The sequence below is a fragment of the Acanthaster planci genome, linkage group LG02 (assembly GCF_054643075.1).
Source record: "Acanthaster planci isolate LZ-2023a linkage group LG02, COTS_SCS, whole genome shotgun sequence".
NCBI lineage: Eukaryota > Metazoa > Echinodermata > Asteroidea > Valvatida > Acanthasteridae > Acanthaster > Acanthaster planci.
Window position 1 is genome coordinate 18,764,627 of NC_141778.1, and position 23,606 is coordinate 18,788,232.

General features: G+C 39.2%; 3 protein-coding genes across 9 annotated transcripts in view; 1 reads left to right on the plus strand and 2 right to left on the minus strand.

Moving 5' to 3' along the window:
- LOC110979794 (putative protein phosphatase 2C T23F11.1) overlaps positions 1-9,099 on the minus strand; it is a 39,396-nt gene extending 30,297 nt beyond the window's left edge. For 2 of the 3 annotated variants that reach the window (XM_022235856.2, XM_022235857.2), the window contains exon 1: positions 8,992-9,099. The gene's annotated coding sequence lies outside the window, so the exon portion shown is untranslated. Of the gene's footprint in view, positions 1-8,472; positions 8,631-8,991 lie in introns of those variants that run through there. The other variant, XM_087131043.1, reaches the window with a different exon arrangement.
- A 425-nt stretch (positions 9,100-9,524) lies between these two features.
- Positions 9,525-14,819, minus strand: LOC110979802 (MIT domain-containing protein 1-like). Its single transcript, XM_022235870.2, has 5 exons — positions 14,543-14,819; positions 13,634-13,735; positions 12,762-12,985; positions 11,670-11,782; positions 9,525-10,858 (listed from the first exon to the last, which is right to left on the minus strand). The coding sequence occupies exons 1-5, from the start codon at positions 14,679-14,681 to the stop codon at positions 10,705-10,707; spliced, it is 732 nt and encodes a 243-aa protein (XP_022091562.2). The 5' UTR covers positions 14,682-14,819; the 3' UTR covers positions 9,525-10,704.
- Positions 14,820-14,901: 82 nt separating this feature from the next.
- LOC110979801 (alpha-N-acetylgalactosaminidase-like) lies at positions 14,902-23,134 on the plus strand. 5 transcript variants are annotated; one of them, XM_022235866.2, is made up of 8 exons: positions 14,902-15,043; positions 15,593-15,759; positions 17,074-17,248; positions 17,921-18,098; positions 18,605-18,687; positions 19,355-19,516; positions 20,683-20,880; positions 21,599-23,134. In XM_022235866.2, exons 2-8 carry the CDS (start codon positions 15,602-15,604, stop codon positions 21,872-21,874), a joined length of 1,230 nt encoding a protein of 409 aa, XP_022091558.1. In that variant the 5' UTR covers positions 14,902-15,043; positions 15,593-15,601; the 3' UTR covers positions 21,875-23,134. The 5 variants fall into 5 exon arrangements, with proteins under 5 accessions (XP_022091558.1, XP_022091560.1, XP_086987149.1 ...); XM_022235868.2 differs by having other exon boundaries at positions 14,902-15,030; XM_087131023.1 differs by having other exon boundaries at positions 14,920-14,940.
- The last annotated feature ends 472 nt before the right edge of the window (positions 23,135-23,606 follow it).

Sequence of the window (23,606 nt, forward strand, 5' to 3'; positions counted from 1 at the left end):
TGTATACAGTTATGTGCACATGGGTTGAATCAGCAGAAAAAGTGGCAACATGTGCATACATGTAGTGCATGTAATGATGTATGTGTGGACAAATGCAACACAATCCTGTACTTTTTTACATACTGTAGATCTGTAAATTACAAATTTGTACATGTACGAGGGTAATTCCAGAAATTAGGGGTCCAAACGTGTGACATTTTCGCTACATCTGACCTTTGTTATTTGACATGGAAATATTGTGACATTTTCGCTACATCTGATCTTTGTTATTTGACATGGGAATATTGCCGGAATTGTTTTCAAACTATTACTATTTGTTTGGCAGGTAATTTACATCGTGGAAATTAGAAATGTGTTCTGAACTTACAAAATCACATGTCAGATGGACGTTGTAACAGGGACATAACAAAATTGACCCCTAATTTCTAGAATTACCCACATGCCGGTACGGTACATGTACGTGCACTGATGTTGACGCCCATACAAAGGCAGGATCACAAAAGAACACGTAAATACATGTAGCATACAAGACCGAGTTTATTGGTGCACACTTTTCTGTACAAGTTGCAATGACACCCTTGGCACGCACATCATATTCAAGCACCGACTTAAATTTCTCCCAAAGGAGAACACACTCTGGAAATCATGGTTTAAGTTTCCACCCGCCTGTGATGAAGATTCTTTCCATTCTGGCTAGTGCAAGCTTACAAAGACCGACTTGACACAAAAGATATTTTGGTAATGCACATGCACACAATGATAATTGGAAATCCAAGATTGGTCCTACATGTACATGCACCGGTAGATTACACAGTTTCAAAACTCAATCCCACGCTTTGAATTACTTCAGTGCAGTGTCTGTCATTCTATGTAAATGTAGTTTAGCCGTAAACATACCCAGTGGAGTTGACATGGTTGTACCGGTATGGTAAAACGTGATGCACTGTGGAGTCTTCAGTCATCAAATCTACATGTACATACATGTACAACTCGTGAATTAATACTTAAAAATCTTAAAATCTCAGGTAGCACAAATCATAACACAAACTTACACATTGGAAATGTTTAGATTTGTTTATTGGCTCATATATTTTTTCATTATTACATGACTTGTGTCATTTACAATTTCTCATCTTCATATTTCCTTTTGCCATATAAAAATGTTTAGTTTGCATACAAACTGTACAGTTATAATGAATTTGTAGCCTATCATTCATTTTTGTTGTAATACGGGCGATTCACAATAGTACGCCTCCAAGAATTTGAAACGTGTTGACCAATCACAAGGCGACCCTTTCCAAACGTCAGTCAACAGATTTCATGCACTGTGATTGGTCAACGTGTTGCAAACTCTTTAAGGCACACTATTATGACCCGCCCGTATTTTACAGTGCTTTGATATGTCTATGACACGGAAATTGTTTTTAAATATCTATTATTATTATTATTATTTTGTTGAAGTTGTTGACCAATTTGTTATTGTTCACTTCCTTAAGTCTGATTTTTAAAAATTGATTCCATCAGCTGATTTATCTGTTAATTTGCGTTATGTTTACTATTATTTTTTTCACTTGAACAATTACAGTTTTGATTTTTGACCCGTTTCACACATTCGACATGAATTCTGCACATTTCAACATTTCACTGACCGGCCCCTTTAAATGACTACTATGGTGAGATACTTCACATCTTAAACAAATGTACTTAATTATTATTATTATTAATGTCATGTGTTTATCATTGATGGCATTATTTACATGTAGTTTGTGCGATTGCTCAATATTTATATTCATATGATCATATCCCATGTGTACTGTATTTATGTTTGTTCCATTGTTAACCTGTCTCTGGAATTGTCATTTCGATTTGGTTTTGTGCCGGCATCTCCCTTTTTAGCCCCCGGCTTCAGAAGATGCATCCGTAATTGCCTACTGTTTTATTTTTCTTTTTTTATAAACTATTTACATTTATTATCTTACTAAAATTATGTTAGAATCTCTTAGTAGCACTATAATATGAAAAATGTACAAATATGGAGAGAAAAGTTGTTTCAGATTGTACCAATGTAGTATACCAACTGCTATTCACTTAAAACATAATATGTGAACCATGCTGTACATTGTATGAGTATACTGTACCCAATATGCTATATTACATGTACATGTCGGTCAAGTAAACAAAGAGATTTTTCATTTCTTTTCTGATATGTCCCTGGGCAAATCTATTTAGTGTGATTGATCTGGTTAGTCACTGCTGCCAGGAGACCAAACAGGAACATTATCACATATGCCATCAGGCTGACATTTCACTGAGGTCAGTGGTGGTTGTGGATGTCCAGCCAATGATTGTGACCTTCAGAAGATGCTCAAGCATTGGTTGGTACAGTATGCACAATTGTATTACCTACAATGGAATACCCCCTGCTGTGGATAGCTACATGTACATGTACAGTGCATGTACATTGTATCTACATGTACATGTACCACACTGGCCATTTCAAGCCATTCATCATTTCTACAATGTCAACGGTATGTACATGTACATGTGCAAATGTACATGCATAATCCATATTGGTACAGATTCTGTAAAACATACATGTACGTATCAAGTCCCAGTTTATGGATAATATATTACACTGCATGTTTTAGGCATGAACTGATGAAGTACTAAAAAATGCAGGTACACAGACATGTACATGAACAATCACAGTGCCTGAAAACAGGCCTTCAAAACGGCCGTAACAAAATGCACTAGCACAGTCCATTTCATTTTGCCATTTTCAGCTTTTGACTAGACCAATTATACCAAGGACACATGAGAACACTCCCTCACATTTTAAATGTCATATATGCACAAAACAAGAGTAAAATACCCACAGGGCTTTACTTTTGGGGATTTTATCTTTACATTTCCTTAAGACATATTGTCTGAATATTGACCATAAATTCACTTTTGGTTGGACAGATACCGGTACCAGTACCAAAAGGGATCAGAAAATGGCTGCCTGACTCTACTTTCATGCTCTGCATGTACCGGTATATATTGAAGTTGTCCGTCAGCGGTGCAGTAAAAAGTAGAACATCTGGGTGTGTTTCTGTCCAACCAAGAAAAGGGATATGCTTTCAGTCCCACACCGAGCAGTAAGTTTGCTTCAGTGAAAAAGAGCCGAAATGTTTGTCAGTGATCCACAACGATGCTGTAGTCATCCCATCTCCTTGAGCAGTGCTGACAGTGCCTCCAGCTGTGTGCATACCACAAATTGTTCCAGGGGAGGAAATATTGGGACTCATTCACAGTTTCAGCAGCTCGAACTGATGACGTCTTCGGGAGGAAAATTTGTGTTGCCTTGGTGTCCTTAGTGACTGGGGTCAGGTGCACATTTTGCTAGATGCTGGCATGCATTGCATTATTTAAACTATGTAGTTCACACAATGTGCTACATGTACTGTTCAGTTCATAAATGAGGATTCTACAGCCAGTAGAGTGTCTGCATCCATGCACCTACACAAAAATTTCAGTATTTCATTCCTTTTACAATAACAAACACATTTTTCAATTTAATTCAATAAAGATTTGAATTATGAAATAATATTTAATCCTAAAGCTACATGTAACATGTTGCTTACAAACGATAAAAATACCCTATATTTGAGGGCTATCAGGTAAACAATATGCAGTTTTCAAGACTCAACCAAAAATATGGCACATTAAAAATGCAGCCCAAAGCAATAAAGTGTGTTTCACCTGAGTTCAGTATGAGAACTCCTTTTTTACATTTAAAAAGAGAATGGTCCTTGGGTTCCTTTTTTACATTTAAAAAGAGAATGGTCCTTGGGTTCCTTTTTTACATTTAAAAAGAGAATGGTCCTAGGGTTTCATACACATAAAGGCTATAGGTTTGTGTGTACATGTATCTTACAACATCAATTATTTCAAGTGTCCTCTGGTAGAAATTGTCCCACTAACCCACAGGTACATGTACCAGTACTAAGGTCAATGTCAACACTTTGGTGAATGAAAGGCTATTAGATAAACAAGATAATGACTTTGTACATTATAGGGCTCATTTGGAAAAGGATGGTAGTAGTAACAAGAAACTTAATTATATTTGTATAGTGTACATGCACCAGTGATTGCAACTTTAATCCCGAAGTGTCCACTCTGTAATAGTTCCCAGTTTCGGTTCAATCACCCAAGGAGATGGGGATAAGACCAAAATGCCAACAATGTACATGTATGCTGACTGATGCGGCTCATTATCACCACTATTACTTAATACTAGAGTAATGATCATAGCTTTCCATATTATGTGTGGGAAGATTTACCATGGTTGTGAATGACTATGCCACCCTACATGTACCGGTACACGTAACGTATGTAAAGGTAGATGCTTGACTTAATCCCACAATAATGCAACCAAATCCAATGGTGATCAAAACTGGACTGAGCAGTTACATGTGTGTCACTCGACTTGTACACAAGTGACACAGACCAGTACATACCACTGTGGCTACGGCCACTCTTGGTGTTAATCAAGTACTCTGTACAAGGGGTAGGCAATAACACAGTTTTATTGGCACAATTCAATATTGTCCCCTTGAATATCAAGGGGTCAGTGATATTGTTTTTTGACCACTGATATCGAAGAAATCAAAATTACGTGGTAGATGAAGACATTTTATCAGCAAAGGTTACGAGTTTATGGTACATGTACGTGTAGGCCTACTAGTAACACAAACAAGGGACAAACAATCTACGCCTACGGTACCTGATTTGCAAGTTTTTTTCCCAAGACGTTTTGTTTGTGGACAGATTCGAGGATTTATTTCTAAATTAATGCAAAAATGTAATTGTACACGTACAGTGTACATGTATGATTTAGTGACTAGTTTATTGTTGTATTGGTGATATTGGAAGGGAAATAAACTCTATCCAAAAATACCAGTTTTGCCAGCCCAACTCTTCACAGTGCAACAAAATCCAATTTTCCTATTAATTTTTTGTTTAGTTTGAAGGTTTGGTGTCTTATGCCATGGTAGAATGCACCAGGTCTGTATCAGCTACATGTACTAGCAGCATTACTATACCAAATCATTGATTTAAAAGAGACAAGCATTTGTGCAGTTTTCTCCTTTACAATTCAGTGACTTATTCTTTTAGGTCTACAGAAAGTTTATACATATTTACACGTATATGAATCGGTAGGTCTATGAACAGTACTATAAAACGTTTATAATATTTTAAAACCACTGGTGTAAAATCCCTTTAAAATATGTACCTATAGCAAATAATGAACTTTGCCCCCTTTGTGCATTGAGTGGACACTATGCAAAAATAGAACAACAAACATGAGTCCTTACAAGAGGGTACAAAATCCACAATGAAGTGCAGCACTTGCTGAGTTGTAAAAAGTGTGTTAGACAGGAACACGACGTGACCTCCGGCTTACAATACCCTTTCACAAAGTTCAGTGCAAAGTTTGGTGCAAAACTCAATAGTTTTAACAACCAAATTATGGCTGGCCACATAGTATGCAAACAGTATGGGGTGACCTGAAGAAGTTTAGATGTACATGAATTATTCCATTTTCTTGAAATCTCTAGAACACATTAATGGGAGACATAGTTGATATCCATTTAAGAATAAATGCCAATTCAATTCTCACAAATTCAACAATACACCTGTACATGTCTACCATACTACTGTGTACATACATGTACCATACGGGTATGAACTTCAGAGCAGAACAAAATGATGCACCCAGAGCATTATAAAGTGATAAGGTGATAACAAGCCAGGCCTGGGCCAAAATACATGTACATATATATGTACCAACAACGTGTGAAGTGGATAGTTTGCTGAAATCTGATTGCATGTATACATACATGTACATTTAGAAGTAACAGGTGCACATTTCCAGAAGGATGAATTTTTGAGCCCCCCTCCCTAATTCAACCTTGAACTCGTGTTTGGCAGGTGAAATATTCATGGCCTTATATTTAAGCTTGAGGTAACCATAGGAAGTTAGACGGGTTTTAAAAGGCAAACAAAGTTGGTATGCTTGCTCTGTAGTGTACAGATGGACATAGCCTTTGCAAGTTTTTTTTGGGGGGGGGAACAGAGGGACAAAGCACTTTGTCCAGGAGGGAACATATCGGGGAAGGCAACGTACGGTACTCATCAGTAATTAACTGGTAAACTACTAATAGTGGGAGGGAATCAATGTCAAGGGTTTTTCCAAGCAAATTGGTGCTTTTCATCTCCATTTTTCTCTTCTTTGGCTTTCCACCCCTTTGTTCCTTTCCTTTTTTTCTTGTAGGCGGGACGAGCACCCTCCCCCCCTGTACATGCATATGAAGTATTCATGGAAGGAGTGCTCAATCAGGAGAAACTCCATAAAAACCAATGCTCGCCCATAATACAAGCAGGCAACTCCCTGCACATGTACATGTGTACCATATGTTACACCCCAACTATAACATCAGTGCCAACTACAGTTGGGACTGTCCCAACTATAGTTGGGCCCATCCCAACTTGAGGGCTATACATGTAGTTGAGCCAGCCCAACTACTGCAAAGAGGTCCAGGGTGCGTGTGTCCAGCATGTGCCAAAGTCATATTGTTTACGGTGTCATGTCATGGATGAAGTGCCTTATTTGAGATGAAATGTGTTAAGTGTAAGATGCATAAACTGGGATAAGGTTGGGAAAATTTCTATAGAAATTGGTCAGCAATAGTTGGGCCAGCCCAACTGCAGCACTACAGTTGGGACTGTCCCAACTAAAGCTGGGCACAGACACTATACATGTAGTTGGGGCATAACATGTACACCATTCACACACATGTAGTCATGTGGTTTCGGCAAAGAATGTTGCCTAGAGATCGGATCCTGTCAGATATGCTTGGGAAATCCCAATTTTTAGTTGCATTGGGGCTGCGGTTAAAGATAAACTTCCAGCTACATGTGCTGCTAGAGGTCCGAATTCCAGCACTGGCTCGAAGAATATCACAGCTTGCATGTACATGTAGGTTTCTAGAGTTCCTCACATGCCACTTTGTGTACACAGAGTTTGTATGGCTCAAATTCAAAGGAGTCTTGCTTTTAAAAGGTTTTTTATGGGTTTCTACAAAACACAACAGTACACGGTATTTCTCAGTTCGATAGAATCAGTCCTCTCAACACTGTGTAAGCCAGGCCAAAATGTCAACATTATAAAAACACGAATAAAAGAAAACACAGGGGAACATGAAGCAAACTGTCTACATGTGTATCACCTTTTTACTGTTACATCAATAAACAGTACTTTCCCAATAGTCATGCCCACCAAACTTATGAATGGACATTTTGGGGGGAAAAGGAAGTTGACATGTAAACGTACACACACATGAACAGTCTAGTCTTGTATTAATATACCAGTTCATGTTGCAGGATATGTAACCCCATACAGAAACGGTGATAGGAGAACCAGCCAGCATGCTAAGAAAGGGTTGATTTTTTCCAAGGAGTTGTCTGTCAGAGGTACATGAACTGCAGACTGACTTGGCCGTGAGCATGGCTGTTGTTGCAAATTCATGTTACTCCACAGCAGTGTAAAACAGTGTACATGCATGTAAAAGAGATGCTGTGGTTGGAAATGATCAACAAATCCTGTGCAAATTATTCTAAAGAGTTATGAAAAATTAGTCCATGTATACTGTTGGTTTAAAAATTTGAAATTTTTGGTTTAAAAACAATGGTACAATACCTTACAATACTTCACTTTTGTATCTAGCCACTAAAATTGTGTGTTTTTTGGATTGGGTTTTTTTTTTTTTGGTCAAAAAGTTTTTAAAATAAATGTATGATCAAGAAATGACTTGTCCTCTATTTCCTTTTATCCCCCAAAATACTGAATGGAATTGTCATCCGTGAACAAGTTGAGCAGTGTTGAGGTGAAATTTTGAATATGATACAAAACTCTGGCTGAATTGCACTATGTAAAACAATGTAAAGAATGAGTAAAAATGTTGCCCCGATTTTCTAATCAATGTTTTATCTGCACTTGAAGCACCAGTCTGATTCCTCATGGTCTACAGCCTACAGTACATGTGGGCTACAGTATTTCAAGTGTACATGGACCTGTAGTCACGATGACTCACAAAGCATTACACGTACAGTGTACATGTATGCATCAGATTTGCAAATTTATACAAATCCTAGTGCCTACTGAAATTAAATGTGTGAAAATCTCTTCTCATGCAAGCACAAATTTAATATTGATTTGATTTATTTTCCTTTCCACGATAAAACCAACTACTGTATATACAAAGGTGAAGCAGAAAAACAAGCAATTACATGTATACTGTAAATCAGTAAGTTCGAGGTAGACACCCCAAGGGCCCAATCAGTGGATAAGTACATGCATGTAGAGACAATGCAATCAAAAAAAGTTTTACAAACTTTTTTCATTGCATTCCCATGAAGTACACTTACAAATAGGTACGTGTGCAGGTTGAACCCCTGGCTCTCAATTCTACATGTAGTTTGAGAATGAGCAACAGGACGACAAATTCAAGTCTTTTTCGACATCAGATTTTACGAGGGCAGTAGGCAATGATGTGGTTTGCATGCAGCACACGTACAGGTCTGCCATAGTCACCAGGTACATAGGGGCCTACGTACCTTATTTCACCACTTAACTGTGAAAACCAATAAGACTTGACTTGACAATAGGTGGCGAACTTAAGTCTCTAGGACCTGGCAACTACAGTAAACGGTCACACACACGTAGGCCTACAGCACAACGGTCATAAAACTTCCGAAGCAAAAAGATGATGCACTGGATGATACGGGCTAGGCCTACATCATGCAGGCTGGCAGTGGCAGCAAACAAATCCCACTTCATTGCAGTCGAATTACTCTTTAGCAAAACTACGGACCTGAGTATTACTATACATATGTGTGACAGAAGGTACAGCTCCCTAATTATCATGATACTATGGAAAAGCTTACCCGCTGGCGTTGTCTTTTTAACGAATTTACATCCACGAATTTACGCCATAGATCGCACACGTACGTTCACGCACATAATACAGTACCGAAAATCATTTCAAGATCTAGATCATTATTATAGCACGTGCAGCGCCCTCTGACGGCAAGGGCCCATTATGCATGATCCCCATCCCACCTACGCACACGGCCGGCCGGTACGGAGGTTGGCCAAACGGCGTTTCCAGCTTTTGCTGGGGGGGGGGGGCATTAAAAAGCGAATGCAGCATTGGTCTCATTCAATATGATGTTTAGGGACAAAATATCAAAAGCCTTACTCACCATCGCGACATCCTTGCTTTTATTTCATGGTGTTGATTTCTTAGGGTTTGTGTCACACTCTCCCCCTCCCTGCTAGGTAAGCCACTGGCCACAGCAAAATAAAATTTTTAAAATAAAAACAAATAAAAAGAGTCATTTCCGCACCCTTCTTTATGTATTGAATATTTGGACAAGTACAGCAACATTAATGCAAACATACAAGCTGGTAACCATACTTTAAAATTTGACATTCAATATGTTTTATTATACTGCTGGCTTGTACTTTTTATCTCAGTAAGTATGGCACAAACAGTCTAGAAGGGGTCTAGTATAAACTTGGATGCCCTATTTGAAGGAGCATAACTAGGGTGAAATTGCTGATGGGGCACATATATGTTTCAAGGGGGTGTTGAAAACAAAGGAACTGTGGCTTGTACATAGGATATGTACATTCCAAAATTTCCAATGAAACGTGGATGCGCTCCCTCACTCCGGGAAAGGGTATAGACTTCCACTGGAGACACATGCCCCAAGCCCTCCCCCCTCGTTACATCACTGCCCTGATGAACAAAGATAAAAAAATCATTCTTAACTAAACTACTTCTCCACTCTACCAGCAGAATACTTGAGATTGTTCAAAATAAACTAGTCCAGCCTTACAAATATAGATACAGCCCAAAATTTCCACAATGTTCCAGATAAAAACATCCATAATAACAGGGACAAAGTTGTCAAACTGTCAAAGTCCAAGAACTAGAAAGACTAATAAGCTGTAAAGACAAGGCCTTTGGTTTCTAAAAATAGGGGAGAGAAGGTTGTGGTAGAATGGACTGACCTGGGATTGAGGGATGGGTTGTTAGATGGGCTAGGTTCTTATTTGGGCAGGTTAATTAGATTTCCTAAAGAGAAGGTCAAACATAATCAGGATAAACTGGCAAAACACAGTAAGTGACAGCTTCAACAATTTGCACCAAGGTCAATTTTTTTTTTGTGAATTCCAGTGCTATGTGAATTTTTATACACTCTGTAAATTGTTCTTTTCGGCAAATGCACAACCTTCCAGTTTGATAGTACTTCAAAATGTGTTTTACACATGTACTACGCAGGCAGGTGACAATTCCTGATTCTTGTACATAGTATGGCACAGTTGGTATTGTATTACAAAAATCATCTTTCATGCTACTGCTTCTGCAATAAATTATGAATTACACAAAGTGTGACAAATTACAGTTTCGGTCTTTGTAAAACCAATAAAAAAACCAAGAAAAAGTGAAAAAGTACACACTTGCTCATTCAACTATTTGGCAGAGCAGTACTTCAATTTTCTTTAATGTGCAAAGAACCTTAATATTGCAACAAATACAACGACACAATTTGAAGAACAAATGTCATCATCTTTCTCAAGGCTTACTGGTATCATTTCTTTGTAGTGTGTTTGGAATGAAAGATGTCCACGGTGGTCTCATGGCATTTGCGCAGGTCCATATCGCAGAAGCCAATACTGAACTTGCCAGTGTTCTTGAAGTAGTCTAGGCCACGACCTATCTTGATTATCCAGCCGTTGTTTAATCTGCAATGCACAAAAAAGCAAAGACACAGTTTGACAGAGTTTACAACCAGTCTGTGTAGTGTCACTTGTCCTCTGTATTTCTGTTAATGTCCACTGGTCGATGGCAACTGACCTGCCACTTGTCCTCTGTATTTCTGTTAATGTCCACTGGTTGATGGCAACTGACTTGCCACTTGTCCTCTGTATTTCTGTTAATGTCCACTGGTCGATGGCAACTGACCTGCCACTTGTCCTCTGTATTTCTGTTAATGTCCACTGGTCGATGGCAACTGACCTGCCACTTGTCCTCTGTATTTCTGTTAATGTCCACTGGTCGATGGCAACTGACTTGCCACTTGTCCTCTGTATTTCTGTTAATGTCCACTGGTCGATGGCAACTGACTTGCCACTTGTCCTCTGTATTTCTGTTAATGTCCACTGGTCGATGGCAACTGACTTGCCATTTGTCCTCTGTATTTCTGTTAATGTCCACTGGTCGATGGCAACTGACCTGCCACTTGTCCTCTGTATTTCTGTTAATGTCCACTGGTCGATGGCAACTGACCTGCCACTTGTTCTCTGTATTTCTGTTAATGTCCACTGGTCGATGGCAACTGACCTGCCACTTGTCCTCTGTATTTCTGTTAATGTCCACTGGTCGATGGCAACTGACCTGCCACTTGTTCTCTGTATTTCTGTTAATGTCCACTGGTCGATGGCAACTGACTTACCACTTGTCCTCTGTATTTCTGTTAATGTCCACTGGTCGATGGCAACTGACTTGTCAATACTAAAAAAATCAATTCAACACCACAACCAACATGTATTGTACCTGATCTCCCTATCATGTAGTGTGGATGAGTAGCTGATATCTAACGTTACACCATGCTCAGCCAGGCTTGTTTTGATCTCTTCAAACCTTGCCTCTTGCTGATGGGCATTTCCCTGTAATCAACATGATTATGAATTAACATTTAGCATGATCCTGTAAAACTGGATCACAATTTGATTGGAATAAAATGCAATAATTATTTAGAAAATGAAACCCAAAAAAGGATTGTTCTAATTGCTTCTCCTTGGTTGACTGCTTCAGTGATGTAGGCACTACATAATGATGCATAATTAATACCCAATTGAAATGAAGAAGTTTGATGTTTCAAAAAAAGCAATGTTACTTGGGAAAAAAGCATGCGCGCGAGTCCATGTAAGGCTGTGCTGATGGGGCAGACATTGCATGAGTGTCTGAATGACCTCTGGTGCCCTTCAGTTTGGGCATGCTGTCGGAATATTGCACTGGCTCACTGCCAAAGAACTTTGCCGACAAGAATCAACCAACCAACTATTGGATATGACCTCCACTGATTGTACTTTCAGAAGGGGTACAGACCACTATTTCAAGATTTCTTTACTGCCCCAGGCATTTCAAGAAAATTATGTCTCTGTCATTGCCTGTCAGGGAAGGTGAGACAGTGGCAGAGTATAATGCCAACTTGATGAGATTCATTTGATAATAGGATTTAACTAGCCAGCCACAAACCTGCGACTGTTATGTGAAGTGGTGTATGCAGGTCTTGGGTTGTGGAGTAGGGGCAAAATGGGAATTTTTTCCTGAAGCTGTCGACTTTTTTTTTATCCGTAAAAGATGTCTCACTCACTCCCTCCCTCCTTCCCTCCCAAGGGAGAGTGTAGTTCCATTTCTAAAATCTGGCAATTTCAATCCCCCCCCCAAAAAAAAATCACAACGCGTCTTGGAGGGAATGAAACCTCCCCCCCCAACTGAATACCCCACTTTTTAGGCTCCCTGCTGAGAAGACCATTAAAAAATTAGACAACAAGAAGAAGAAACCACTACCGAGATGATTCTTTAATTGGATTTGAACCCTTTTGCTGTTGCATCTGCATGGCAAAGCTGCCCTGTTCTTACCTCATCCCGCCCCGTCAACAAGGTAATCCGTTTGACTTTTGTCTCTCCCCCAACCAGGAGCTCACACAGCCTCAGGAAGTTGTAGGTCTGGCTGGGGCTCCGAATGTATGGGTCCTCTACGTAAACCTCCGTCACAAACTCATCTAGAAAACGGCCGAAGACCCGGCGGTAGCTGTTTTGCGTAGAGCCTGCAGCAATGTGAATTTGCTCGTGATATTTGCCGGCTGGAATGCAAGAATATTTCAGCAGTCAGACTTTGTAGTTTGTAAGGTTTCCTGCAAAAAAGTATAGAGGTTGGGATAATCATCAGGATCACGGGAGAATTTCGAATTGAGTAATAACCACTTATGAATAAAAGTAGTCAGATCCCTGCCTGGGAAAATTTTGGAAAAAGACAAGAGGCATTACATTCAAACAAAATAAACCAATTCAAAGGTCTGTGTAAAGGCTATTTGTTCTTCAGTATACATGCATACAAACAGGCCAAATGAAAGGTACACATAATGAAATAGCATTTGTAATTATTGCATCTTGTCGTCCACTGTACAACCCTGGGGAGGGGGCCAGTAAAAAGTAATTATGCTGCTTCTACTTGTAGATACCCATTGAAAGACAAACAATGAACCATTGGGATCCTGCTAAAGTGGCAGACACTGAAGTTACATAGGTTTCCTCCAAAAATGTATGGGGTTTGGGATAAGTTACAAGTGTCCACGCAGTGAATGCACATCAAATAATCAGGATCACAGAAAAACTTATAATTGTGTAACAAGCATGCACCAGTAGGTGCTCAGAAAATGGCATTTCCCGAGTGAGTGAAAAAACCTATCCATTTCTTCAAGAGAAGATACAAAGCCAGCAAGGGTCTTTACCGTCTTTTTCTTTCTCAACGTGCTGCTTTATTTTCTCTGCTCTGTCCATGTAGTCACTCAGGCGAGTACGCAACGCTCGTTTCTTAGCCTCATCTGTTGTCACTGCCAGCAGAAATAGAGCAGAAAGAGAAAACATATTTTCTGCATCCTTCTGGCATTTTTGTATCATCTTGATGCCATTTTGTGCAAATTAAATACAAGTGACAATGTGAAACTGGAACAGTTGACATGAGAACTAATCATTGTGCTTTCGACATTGCCCTTTTCAAACAATCAACTGCAAATTAGAAAGCAATTGGCTAATGGGAAAATTATCGGCAAATCATACATTAAGATTGACAGATCACACAAAGCTTGGGCGATAGCACAGATCTGCGAACATTATCCAGCAGCTTACAATAGACTAAAAAGTAAAACAAAAATTCAAAAAGGAAACAGCTCCATACATAGACATCACTTCACACCCCATGTACAAACCCTATCAAACTGGTCTGAAAAATCTTAACCACCATGACCATATGGTCGCCAGGTCCCTAATTTCACCATCCATCTATTTTCAAGTCTGATGAGTTTTCACAGTAAGCATGGTAAGTGGCAAAATAAGGGATCTGGTGACTATACCATCATGGACATTAAGCCTTTTCTCAGTACCGTACATGCTTCCATATTTTCCCAGATTAATTTGACCTTTTAGTCACTTTTTTTGCTGTATCATCTGATGGCTGATAAACCACTACAGGGAAAACTTAGTTAGTATCGATAAGAACTCTTAAAAACTGTCAGAGAAACTCTAACCACAGCCTGATTATATTCCTAGACATGTTGCTCTTAATAAATACTCCCTGGTCTTAGCTACATAGATGATGTCCACGATATTACAAATAGGACTGGTTCATTTTCCTCCTTAACCTTTTAAGACCTCCATGAGCAGATTCAGTCCTTCCTGGTAGCACACTAATGCTTCAGTAAAGCGTGACTTCCCGTCCATCTCCACGGCTCTCTTCAGCACATTAGCAGCCGAGGCCTCAAATCCACTGGTGCCAGCCATGTTGTCATCAATAACTGGTTTTCACTTTATTCATTCTGTTGCAATGGTTACAGGAACATCAAAGATGTTCATAAAACAGAAGACAAATGTTCGTAACTTTGCAAACAAAGTGCACAACTGATGGCCGGCTATATGCAGTACACACAAAGTCGATTGAATAAAATTTATGGTGCACAGTGTACAGCGCCCTCAAGACTACATTTTCACCAAGTAGGCCTGCGCCTGCTGCCAGTTTCTTAGCGGAGTAGCACTTGCGCACGTGAGCCGAGTCCACAACTTGGGGGTGATTTCAAGTGGTCCCAGAACAGCAGTAGGAGCAATTTGCAGTGCTGTTTCTACGGCTGATTGGGTGCCAACATAAGGTCTTTTTGTTGGCTATTTCTCTAGAGTCTAATGCATTTTTTAGTGACTACCCTTCAGAGTAACTAAGCTTACAAAGTTACAGGCCTAGTGTTAATAATATGTACATCATATAGGCGTTACGTAAGAAGTATGGGGGATTGTGTATGCTGCTATTACTATAGAACATAGAAGGGAGACCCATGATTAGTTTTTAGATTTATCTTGGTAGATGACTACTGCATCATGCTCAATAAGTGTAGGGTTGATGTGAGAAGAGGGCAGGGTTTTCAGCTTGAGGGAAATTGTGAGTGTTACCATGGTTACACGACGCGTCATTACATGCATAGTAAAAAGTCACATTTTTACACAATTTAACGATTCAAAATTTCCGAAAAATAGGGTCAGTGCAATAAAGAGAACGTTGTCTTTGGTTTTTGGGGGGAATGACCGGTTTTACAAGATCAAAATGAGCAAAAAATGGGAATCCCCAAATACATACAATCCCCATAACAATAATAAACTCCATAAAACCACCTAACTCTTATTTTTTCCCTTACCATTCATAACAGATTGACACGATGAGAATCGTCTTGCTGTTTGTAAGCATATCACTGGCTGTGCCAGCAGGGTACAGTTTAGACAATGGTTTGGCTCGCACCCCTCCCATGGGCTGGAATCCATGGGAGAGATTCCGCTGCAATGTGGACTGTGACAAGGACCCTCATAATTGTATCAGGTAAAAAAAAATGTCTCTCAAAATGGCGCATCAGTTTTTCGACTGGCAGAGTATGATGTTTAGCCTTGTTTATATTGGGCATTAGTCATGTGGCTGTTCAGTTTGAGACACTGAATATTAAAATCTTAATCTGTAGCCACAAAATAAGCCAGCCACATGTCAAGTGGTAGTGGTCAGGTGGTGTTGTTGGTCAATCTCTGCACGAATGCTTGACCTTGTTGTGTGATCTGTCAGTGTTTTCACCTTTAGATGATAGCATTTTCTTTCTTATACACAATTTTGGAAGATTGTTTCAAGAAAGGGAATTATAGACGGAGATTTCATACAGGATCAACCGGTAATGCAATGCGATTGCGCCATCATGCTGATTGTCAGATCGCGCCCAACATAGATTACGTATGAGACCAGATAAAGTTCCATTCCTTTTCAGTTGCTTTGTTACTAGATGCTGTATCTGTACAGTGGTCAACAAATGATGCTGTTAGAATCCCTGATATTTCATTTGGAAGTGCTGATCAAGTTACTTGCCATTCAGCGAAGCTGCAAAAATAGGCTGCAAAGAACTGTGAGATATGAGACAGAATGCAATTGATCTCTTTAAAGCCCCATCCTTCTACTTACATTGGACTTACCCACTGACACTCTCTGCCATGCTAAATCACATATTCTTTCAATGTTGGCTTTCATTAGCACTTTGTAAATGGTGGACACGATCTACCTGCCAGATCACACTGAGCGATCAGTGATCCTGGTACAACGTAAATCTCTAATGTTTCCTATCTTTTTTTAAAAAGTCTGTCTTAAATGTGTATTGAAAAGAAAAGGTGATTGACTGATGGCGAAATTATCAACAAATTGTGCAGTAAGGTCGACTCATCACTCAAAGATCAAATCAACTGCTCTGACTAATTCTGCTTTAAGCGTATCCTTCCTGAGCTGAAGTGCACCCCCAATCGGCAAAGGAAAGACAGGTGGTTACAAGCACGTTCTTGCACACGTTCTGCATTTACGCAAAGACCATACATGCAGGAATGAATTAGTTACACGTACTCAGCGTGCTCCGTGTCAAACGCGCATATACTTGTACCTGTGCATCCCATGCTACAGTAAGTACAAAAAAAAAAATGCCCTCTTTTCCGCTCGGAGTGGATTGCAAGGTATACCTTTTGAAACTTTAAGACATCAGTGGGCTTAACTTCAAAGTTAGGTACAGATGAAATATACAAAACGAAAGTTAGGAGCTTAAACGTGACCTTGCTTTCAGTTAAATGTTGTCAGAATGCCTACTCATTACAAGGATTTGATTTCTTGAAGTGAGCAGCTTTTCATTCAAATGGCTGACATTGTAGCAGCAGGAGGCTACAAAGATGCAGGATATGAGTATATCAACTTGGACGACTGCTGGATGTCAAGGGAGAGAGATGCCCAGGGCCGTCTACAGCCAGACCCCAAGAGGTTCCCAAGTGGAATAAAGAATTTGGCAGATTATGTAAGAACCTTGATCTGACCCTAACAAAATATTTGTGAAGGCAATGCGTGGATATCCTCAAGTGTCTTCAGTCCATTACTCATAGCTTAATTTTGTCAGGTTCTTCTGTAACAAATAAGCATTTTGACAAAATTCAACTACTTGAAGTTCTTTGATTGAACTTGGGGGTTGGTTGACATTATGTTCTTATTGATTTTGCATGAATATTCCCAAGCTAATATCAAACGTCCATCGCAACAACTTACGATGCTGTCTTCCTGTTATTTTTTATCCTTACATCGTCATATGTGCAGCTACTGAAAGCAACCTCATCAGCAGGCTAACCTTGATGAGGATAGCTACCTGTCCCAGACTAGTTCAACCATCATTGTCTTACATGATGTGTTTGATTAGAGTTTATCAAACTGTGATACAATAATTCTGGATGGAACATGCTCCTTGCTGTTTGTGGATTTTACTGAGTCAGATGAGAGACCTGATCTGACCTTTCAATTTCAGAATGTATCCTTGAATTTGAAACACAGCGGAACGATTTAACTTAAATGTTAGAGTCCATTTCGTGGATCTTGTCTAGTCTGTTTGTGAGCATGTGCATCATTCAGTCAGAAGAGTGCTGGTTGGTTGAAAACAGATGGCTCTTTGATCCCATGATCCTCATATTTACTTCCGCAGGTCCATGCCAAAGGACTGAAGCTCGGCATATACCAAGACATGGGCACTGAGACATGTGATGGCTTCCCTGGAATTTGGGGTCACATTGAAACAGATGCTCAAACTTATGCTGAATGGGGCGTCGACTATGTCAAGATGGATGGTTGCCACAATTTGGGCCCCACCTTGTTCCCAGAGGGTAAAGAAAAGTGTTAGGACATCCTAGAGATATCATTTGTATTACAATTTTCAAATAGAATCCCTCCTTTAACGTTCCTCTCGGAAATAAAAATCAGGAGGTGGCATGCAGTTCATAGGCCTAGATCTTGCTATTGTTGCCAGGACCAAGTTTCTGAGATACTTTTGAAAAGGAGATTATTCAAAAATTATTTATGATGCCTTTGATCCATCAAACACTGCTTTTTGGAATTGTGTCGATTTTCCATTTTTAAATTGGAATATTGTGGTTGTCATATGTTATATTTTGCCTGTTTATGTCTGATCATACCAACGACTTTTTTTTTAAATGTTCGAACAAAGGCATGTGACAAAGTTAGTATATTCATTTCCCAAACAGTCTTATGTGAGCATCTGCTTGGTTTATTCCAGCGGACTTCTGGTAAATAATTTGTGGCAGGTTTCAGTTCTAGTGAGCATGGAGTTCAGTTGTGTACAGTGACATGATTATTATTGTTCTTTCCTCAGGTTTCATTAACATGTCACGTGCTCTCAATGCAACTGGGCGTCCTTTTATCTTCTCATGCGAGTGGGGGCTTTATCAACCCAACGTGAGTAGCTGAATCTTTTCTAAATGTTCCCCTTATAAAGCAAGATATCATTATGATATTTCTCACTTTACTCCTTGATTCTCTCGCTGTTTTTCTGCCTTAAGTTGTTACTTGATCTGTTAAAAAGTTCCTTGTTTTCCACATTCACGTGGATTTGTTTTTTTTTTTAACAAATGTAAAAACAAAAAGAATTTCTTCTTGAGACCCATGCAGTGTTAAGAATTTAATGGCAATAACTGTTGTCAAAAAAATCGAATGCATTAAGCCAATATGTTACCCATCACAGATGTAATATCAGTACTTTTTACCCAGTGCTTTGCAGCTAAAGCTTTGGAGGGAAGCCTTATAGGCTTTCTTTCTTAGGGACTCAACCTATGAAATCCTGCATTATGCGAATGTCTTTCTGCTTGACCTGAGTGTTCCTAAAGTGGTTGGCCAATTCAGATCTACTTTCGTATTTGGCATCATAATAAATGATGTTGTATGGTACATGTATTTGGAGAGGGGGCATCGATGAAGATTGTTCAGATTTTATGACACATTTGTAGTGCTGCCGCAGTGGTCTAGTTTCCCAGTTCTGGAGTAGCAGATTATTAAAGAAAGCAACAGGCGAAATACTGTATAGATTTTTTGCAATCATAACCCAACTTGAAATTCTTGCGAGCAGCCAAATTATACAGATATTGCCAGACATTGCAACACGATGAGGAATTATTTAGACATCCAAGACTCGTGGGTAGAAATGCTGTCTGTTTTGGATTGGTACGTCTCCAAACAAGATGACTTTTACAAGGTCAACGGGCCTGGCTCATTCATCGACATGGACTTTGTAAGTATTTTGGAATATCAGCTTCGCTTTTTCTCTTCCAGTTCCTCTGTAAAAGTTCTAAGGACAATATTTTAACGAAATAGCCGTTCATCAACAACAAGAAAGTCAAACTTCAAAATTGCATGGCAAAACTTTTTGCAAAAAATGGTTGGGAAAAAGCGACTACACTAATAACATTTAATGTCCAAATAAAAGAAAAGGGAATGTGCCGTTACATTTCTGCATATTGTTAAAAAAATTGTTAAAAAATTGTTATTCAAAGAGGGTTCAGAAAGTGATGAAAAAAGTGATTAAGGTTAAACTGAAGGATACTGTTGTCTGTCCGATTCTTGTCATTTGAAGTTACAAGGTAGCCCTTAAATGCCTACTACTCAGTGATATGAAGTTAGATATGCCACAGAGGACACAGGAGTTAAAACTCGGGCACTTTAAAGTGTTCAGTGATCGTTGCTGCAGAGTCAGAAGAATAACGGAAAACACTCCAAAAATGCCTGATTACTGCCTGCATCTCAGCTGGGCAAGCAAGTCCAGTAATATCCTAGCGATACTTGTAGTTTTTGGCTTGCATACCAAGCACCAACAAATGCATGAATATTCAATTTCCTATCCCTCAGTACACAAAGTTTTAAGGATGCAGATTACCAGTGAAAAAATGTGGCGGTGATCACAGTGTACAAAGGGGTTTTGTGGTTGTGAAACAGATGGTGTGTAGCAAGCGCTCACTGTGCTCTGGCTATGGACATGCCGGGTATGCCAGAAAGTGGTAATCGGCCAGATATGATAACCTGGGCAGTTCAAAATCCTTCCTCTATGAATATGCTTAGGACAGGTTCAGATATGAATAATATTTGGACTGCTATACAGTTATATTCGAGTGTCCCCGGTCAAACTGTTTGCAAAATCTCATTGTTTGCATTTTGCAGTTGGTTGCAACTCTTGGGGCTCACATGGTCAGTGACATCTCATACAATATTTAAATGTGAATGGTCCCCTCCATACTGATAATTGAAATTGGCTAACCATCAATACAACCCTGCCCCCAGGCTTGGTTCCAAATGGTCGACTAGATGGGCCAAATCATCCATCATTTGGGTGGTTTTGGTTGTCAAGTTAATTGTCCATCAAACTTGCCCTTAAATTGACAGAAGTTATTTTCTTTGTCCAAGTTGGTGGTCGGAGACTTCTCTCTGAGCTTTGAGCAAGCACAGTCTCAGATGGCGCTGTGGTCCATCATGTCATCTCAGCTCATCATGTCCAGTGACCTCCGCAAGATGGACCCCAAAATGAAGGAGATTCTTCTGAATTATGAGGTCATTGCCGTCAACCAGGATCAACTGGGCAAGATGGGCAGGAGGATCTACAATGTGAGAAACAATTTCATTCCATCACGAACAGCCAAATTTCATTTTACATTTATCTCCATACTGCCGCTTACCATAGGATTGTAATGAATGGTTTTTCTAAGAGAATGGGAAGGAATTCCTTTCTTATGACCCAAACATGGGCGATTCGAAATACAGTACACTATTAAGTGGTTGCCATAAAGATAGATGGCATTTCTTTCAAGTTAACAGTCGACACAAGTACGGCTGACTTGCCGCCATTCGCAGACAACTCTAGGAAATGATTGATAGATCAGGAGAACTCTGTGCCTCACAAGAAAGCACCATATTAATCAACACTGATGTTCAATAAAACAATTATGAATCTTCTACCCAGACAAACAAACATTGTGAACAACTTCAGTTGCCTGTGCACTGCACAGCTGTGAGTAGAATTTGTCATCCGTTTTCCATCATACACTGTAAGAAAGACACATTGTGGATCGCCATATTGATCTGAAATTTCCTATATATCGTGGAAGTGTCTGAAAAATGAGCTTTAAGAAGGGTCGCTATATAACATGCGTAAATATTTGCACAGATTATGTGAGAAAATTCTAGGAAGTCCATTTAAAGCACTACGTAAGTTTGCATTTGCATCAAGTTTCACTTCTGAAGCAAAATAAATAGCTTGTTCTGAGCATGTGAATACTGTTGTTGTCTAGTTTGTTCTCATTTTTCTCTATAAATTTGTCGCCAGCGTGGCAGCTTCCAGGTTTGGACGAAAGAGCTGGACAAGGGTTGCTACGCCACTGTCATTCTAAGACGAGCCACCAACATGCCACAGAACTTCACAACATCCATGAAAGGTCTTGGTTTTTCCGGGTCTGCCTACAGCGTTCGGGACCTGTTCAAGCACAGGGACTTGGGTGTGTTGGGGCCAACAGACCCATTGTCAGTCACAGTCAACCCTGGTGGGGTGGTAATGATAAAGGCCTCGCCAATGGAAACTAAGCGGCATTTCAAAGTTTATTAGAAGGGCAGTGCATAAAACCTTTAGTAGCTTATTTTGTTAAATTACTAACTGATTGCTGGAAAAGTGAGCTTGAACTTGTACTGAGGTCAGTGACTCAAGTGATTGATTGATCTGTCAATGATGAACAATTAATGTACAACGTGGTTTACTGTGCAATCTATACATTACTTGAACTGTAACTTCAAATAGGGTATTGGAGGTGGATTTAACATTGATATGTGTGAATTTGGTTTGGATTGCAGATTGTACTAAAATGTGTTTCTCTGTTACTTTAAAGTGAGGTTAGTTTTAAGGTTTGTGTTCTGTGTACATTGAGTTCTAGCATAAATCAACATTTTTGTAAGTCTGAGACTTGCTTCTGTATAACTTAACGTCTGTCAAGTCATTTGTGTCTTTTGTGTCACTAGAGGATAAAAAAATTTGTGATTTGAGGAAGGGAATTTTTTGTTTTAATTTTCACAAGTCAGTCAAGAAGTATAACTCTGCACAATCCTGCTTTGTATCGTTATTAATATCTGTTGTTGATAAGTGTAGTTTTTTGTATGCTGTGGTTTTGATATTCAGATTACTGTTGTGAAACAACTTGATTGTGTCCTGTGGATTTTTTTACTTTAATCAATTGTTAGGTCAGTGATCAATTGAATATTTGATTTAACTGGTTGACTAATCAGTGAATTATTCGATTGTATATGTCATAAACGGCAACTTAAGGCAGGGAGTTTAAGGTAAATTTAATATTGGGTGTATTCATTAGGTTTGGATTACAGATGTTACTACATTTCTTTGCAACTTACAGGGAATTTTTCAAGGTTATTTTGCATGTTTCCTCGTATAATTTGACATTTCTTTAAGCCTGTGATGTTAAATGGTATGAATAACTAGAAATGACTGAATATCTATTTTTATAAGTGAAGGGAAATCACTTTCCAGAAGTCTTTCAAAAAGTATGTACCATCGTGCTTTATATCTTATCTGATTCCTGTCAATCAGGTGGTTTTTGTTAGATTCTGTATTTTTGATCAAATTATTGGTGTAACTTGTCTGAAGGTGACATTTTGTGATGTGGCCATGACTTAAAGGCAACTGGAGGGGGTATCCCTCTCCGTCCCTCGGACAGTTGTATTTTTATAGCCCCACACTTGTAGAGTCCCTCCCACCGTAACCTGTCCCTCCTCATTGCCATTGCTACCTCCTGCTTTTGATCATATTCCATTATGAAATAAACTCAGTTCATTTTGCACACATATTTATTTATTCAAATCAGGGTGTAGGTGTTTTTCTCTTTGCAATATATCTTTTGTGACATGACCCAAATTTGTGATGTTGGACCCTAGCTGATGCCCCGCAATTTGCAAGATTTCAACAAACACAGACACAAAAAGCAAATACACCAAAATAAAAAAAAAAACAAGACCATATGAACATACAATTATAAGAAAGAACATTAAATACATATTTTTTAGAAATGTGTTAATTGCTGGGGGGGTCAATTGCCTGGGATTACAAGCAAATTAATTATAATTCCATCTCATACTTTTTCATGCGGCTTGTTCACCTCCTAGATCCTCCCCCTTTTGTCTTGTCTTTATAATGCCCAAGCGGACATAAATTATGTAGATTTTCCTATCTTCAAAGTTAAAAGCAAAAGAAGAAAGAGCGAAAAGTAACCACCTTATTTTTTTTTTGGCAACGATTGTACGATCCCTTGAAATTGATAATATTATTATGAGCG

Bases quoted from the DNA above. Each gene is read 5' to 3' on its own strand.
- LOC110979802 (XM_022235870.2), bottom strand. From the start codon at position 14,681: ATGGCTGGCACCAGTGGATTTGAGGCCTCGGCTGCTAATGTGCTGAAG. The intron at 12,986-13,633 runs GTAAAGACCCTT...CTTGCATTCCAG, and splicing joins CGTTGAGAAAGAAAAAGACG to CCGGCAAATATCACGAGCAA. The intron at 11,783-12,761 runs GTAAGAACAGGG...TGTTGATTACAG, and splicing joins TGTTGACGGGGCGGGATGAG to GGAAATGCCCATCAGCAAGA.
- LOC110979801 (XM_022235866.2), top strand. From the start codon at position 15,602: ATGAGAATCGTCTTGCTGTTTGTAAGCATATCACTGGCTGTGCCAGCA. The intron at 18,688-19,354 runs GTGAGTAGCTGA...TCTTGCGAGCAG, and splicing joins GGGGGCTTTATCAACCCAAC to CCAAATTATACAGATATTGC. The intron at 19,517-20,682 runs GTAAGTATTTTG...TCTTTGTCCAAG, and splicing joins CATTCATCGACATGGACTTT to TTGGTGGTCGGAGACTTCTC.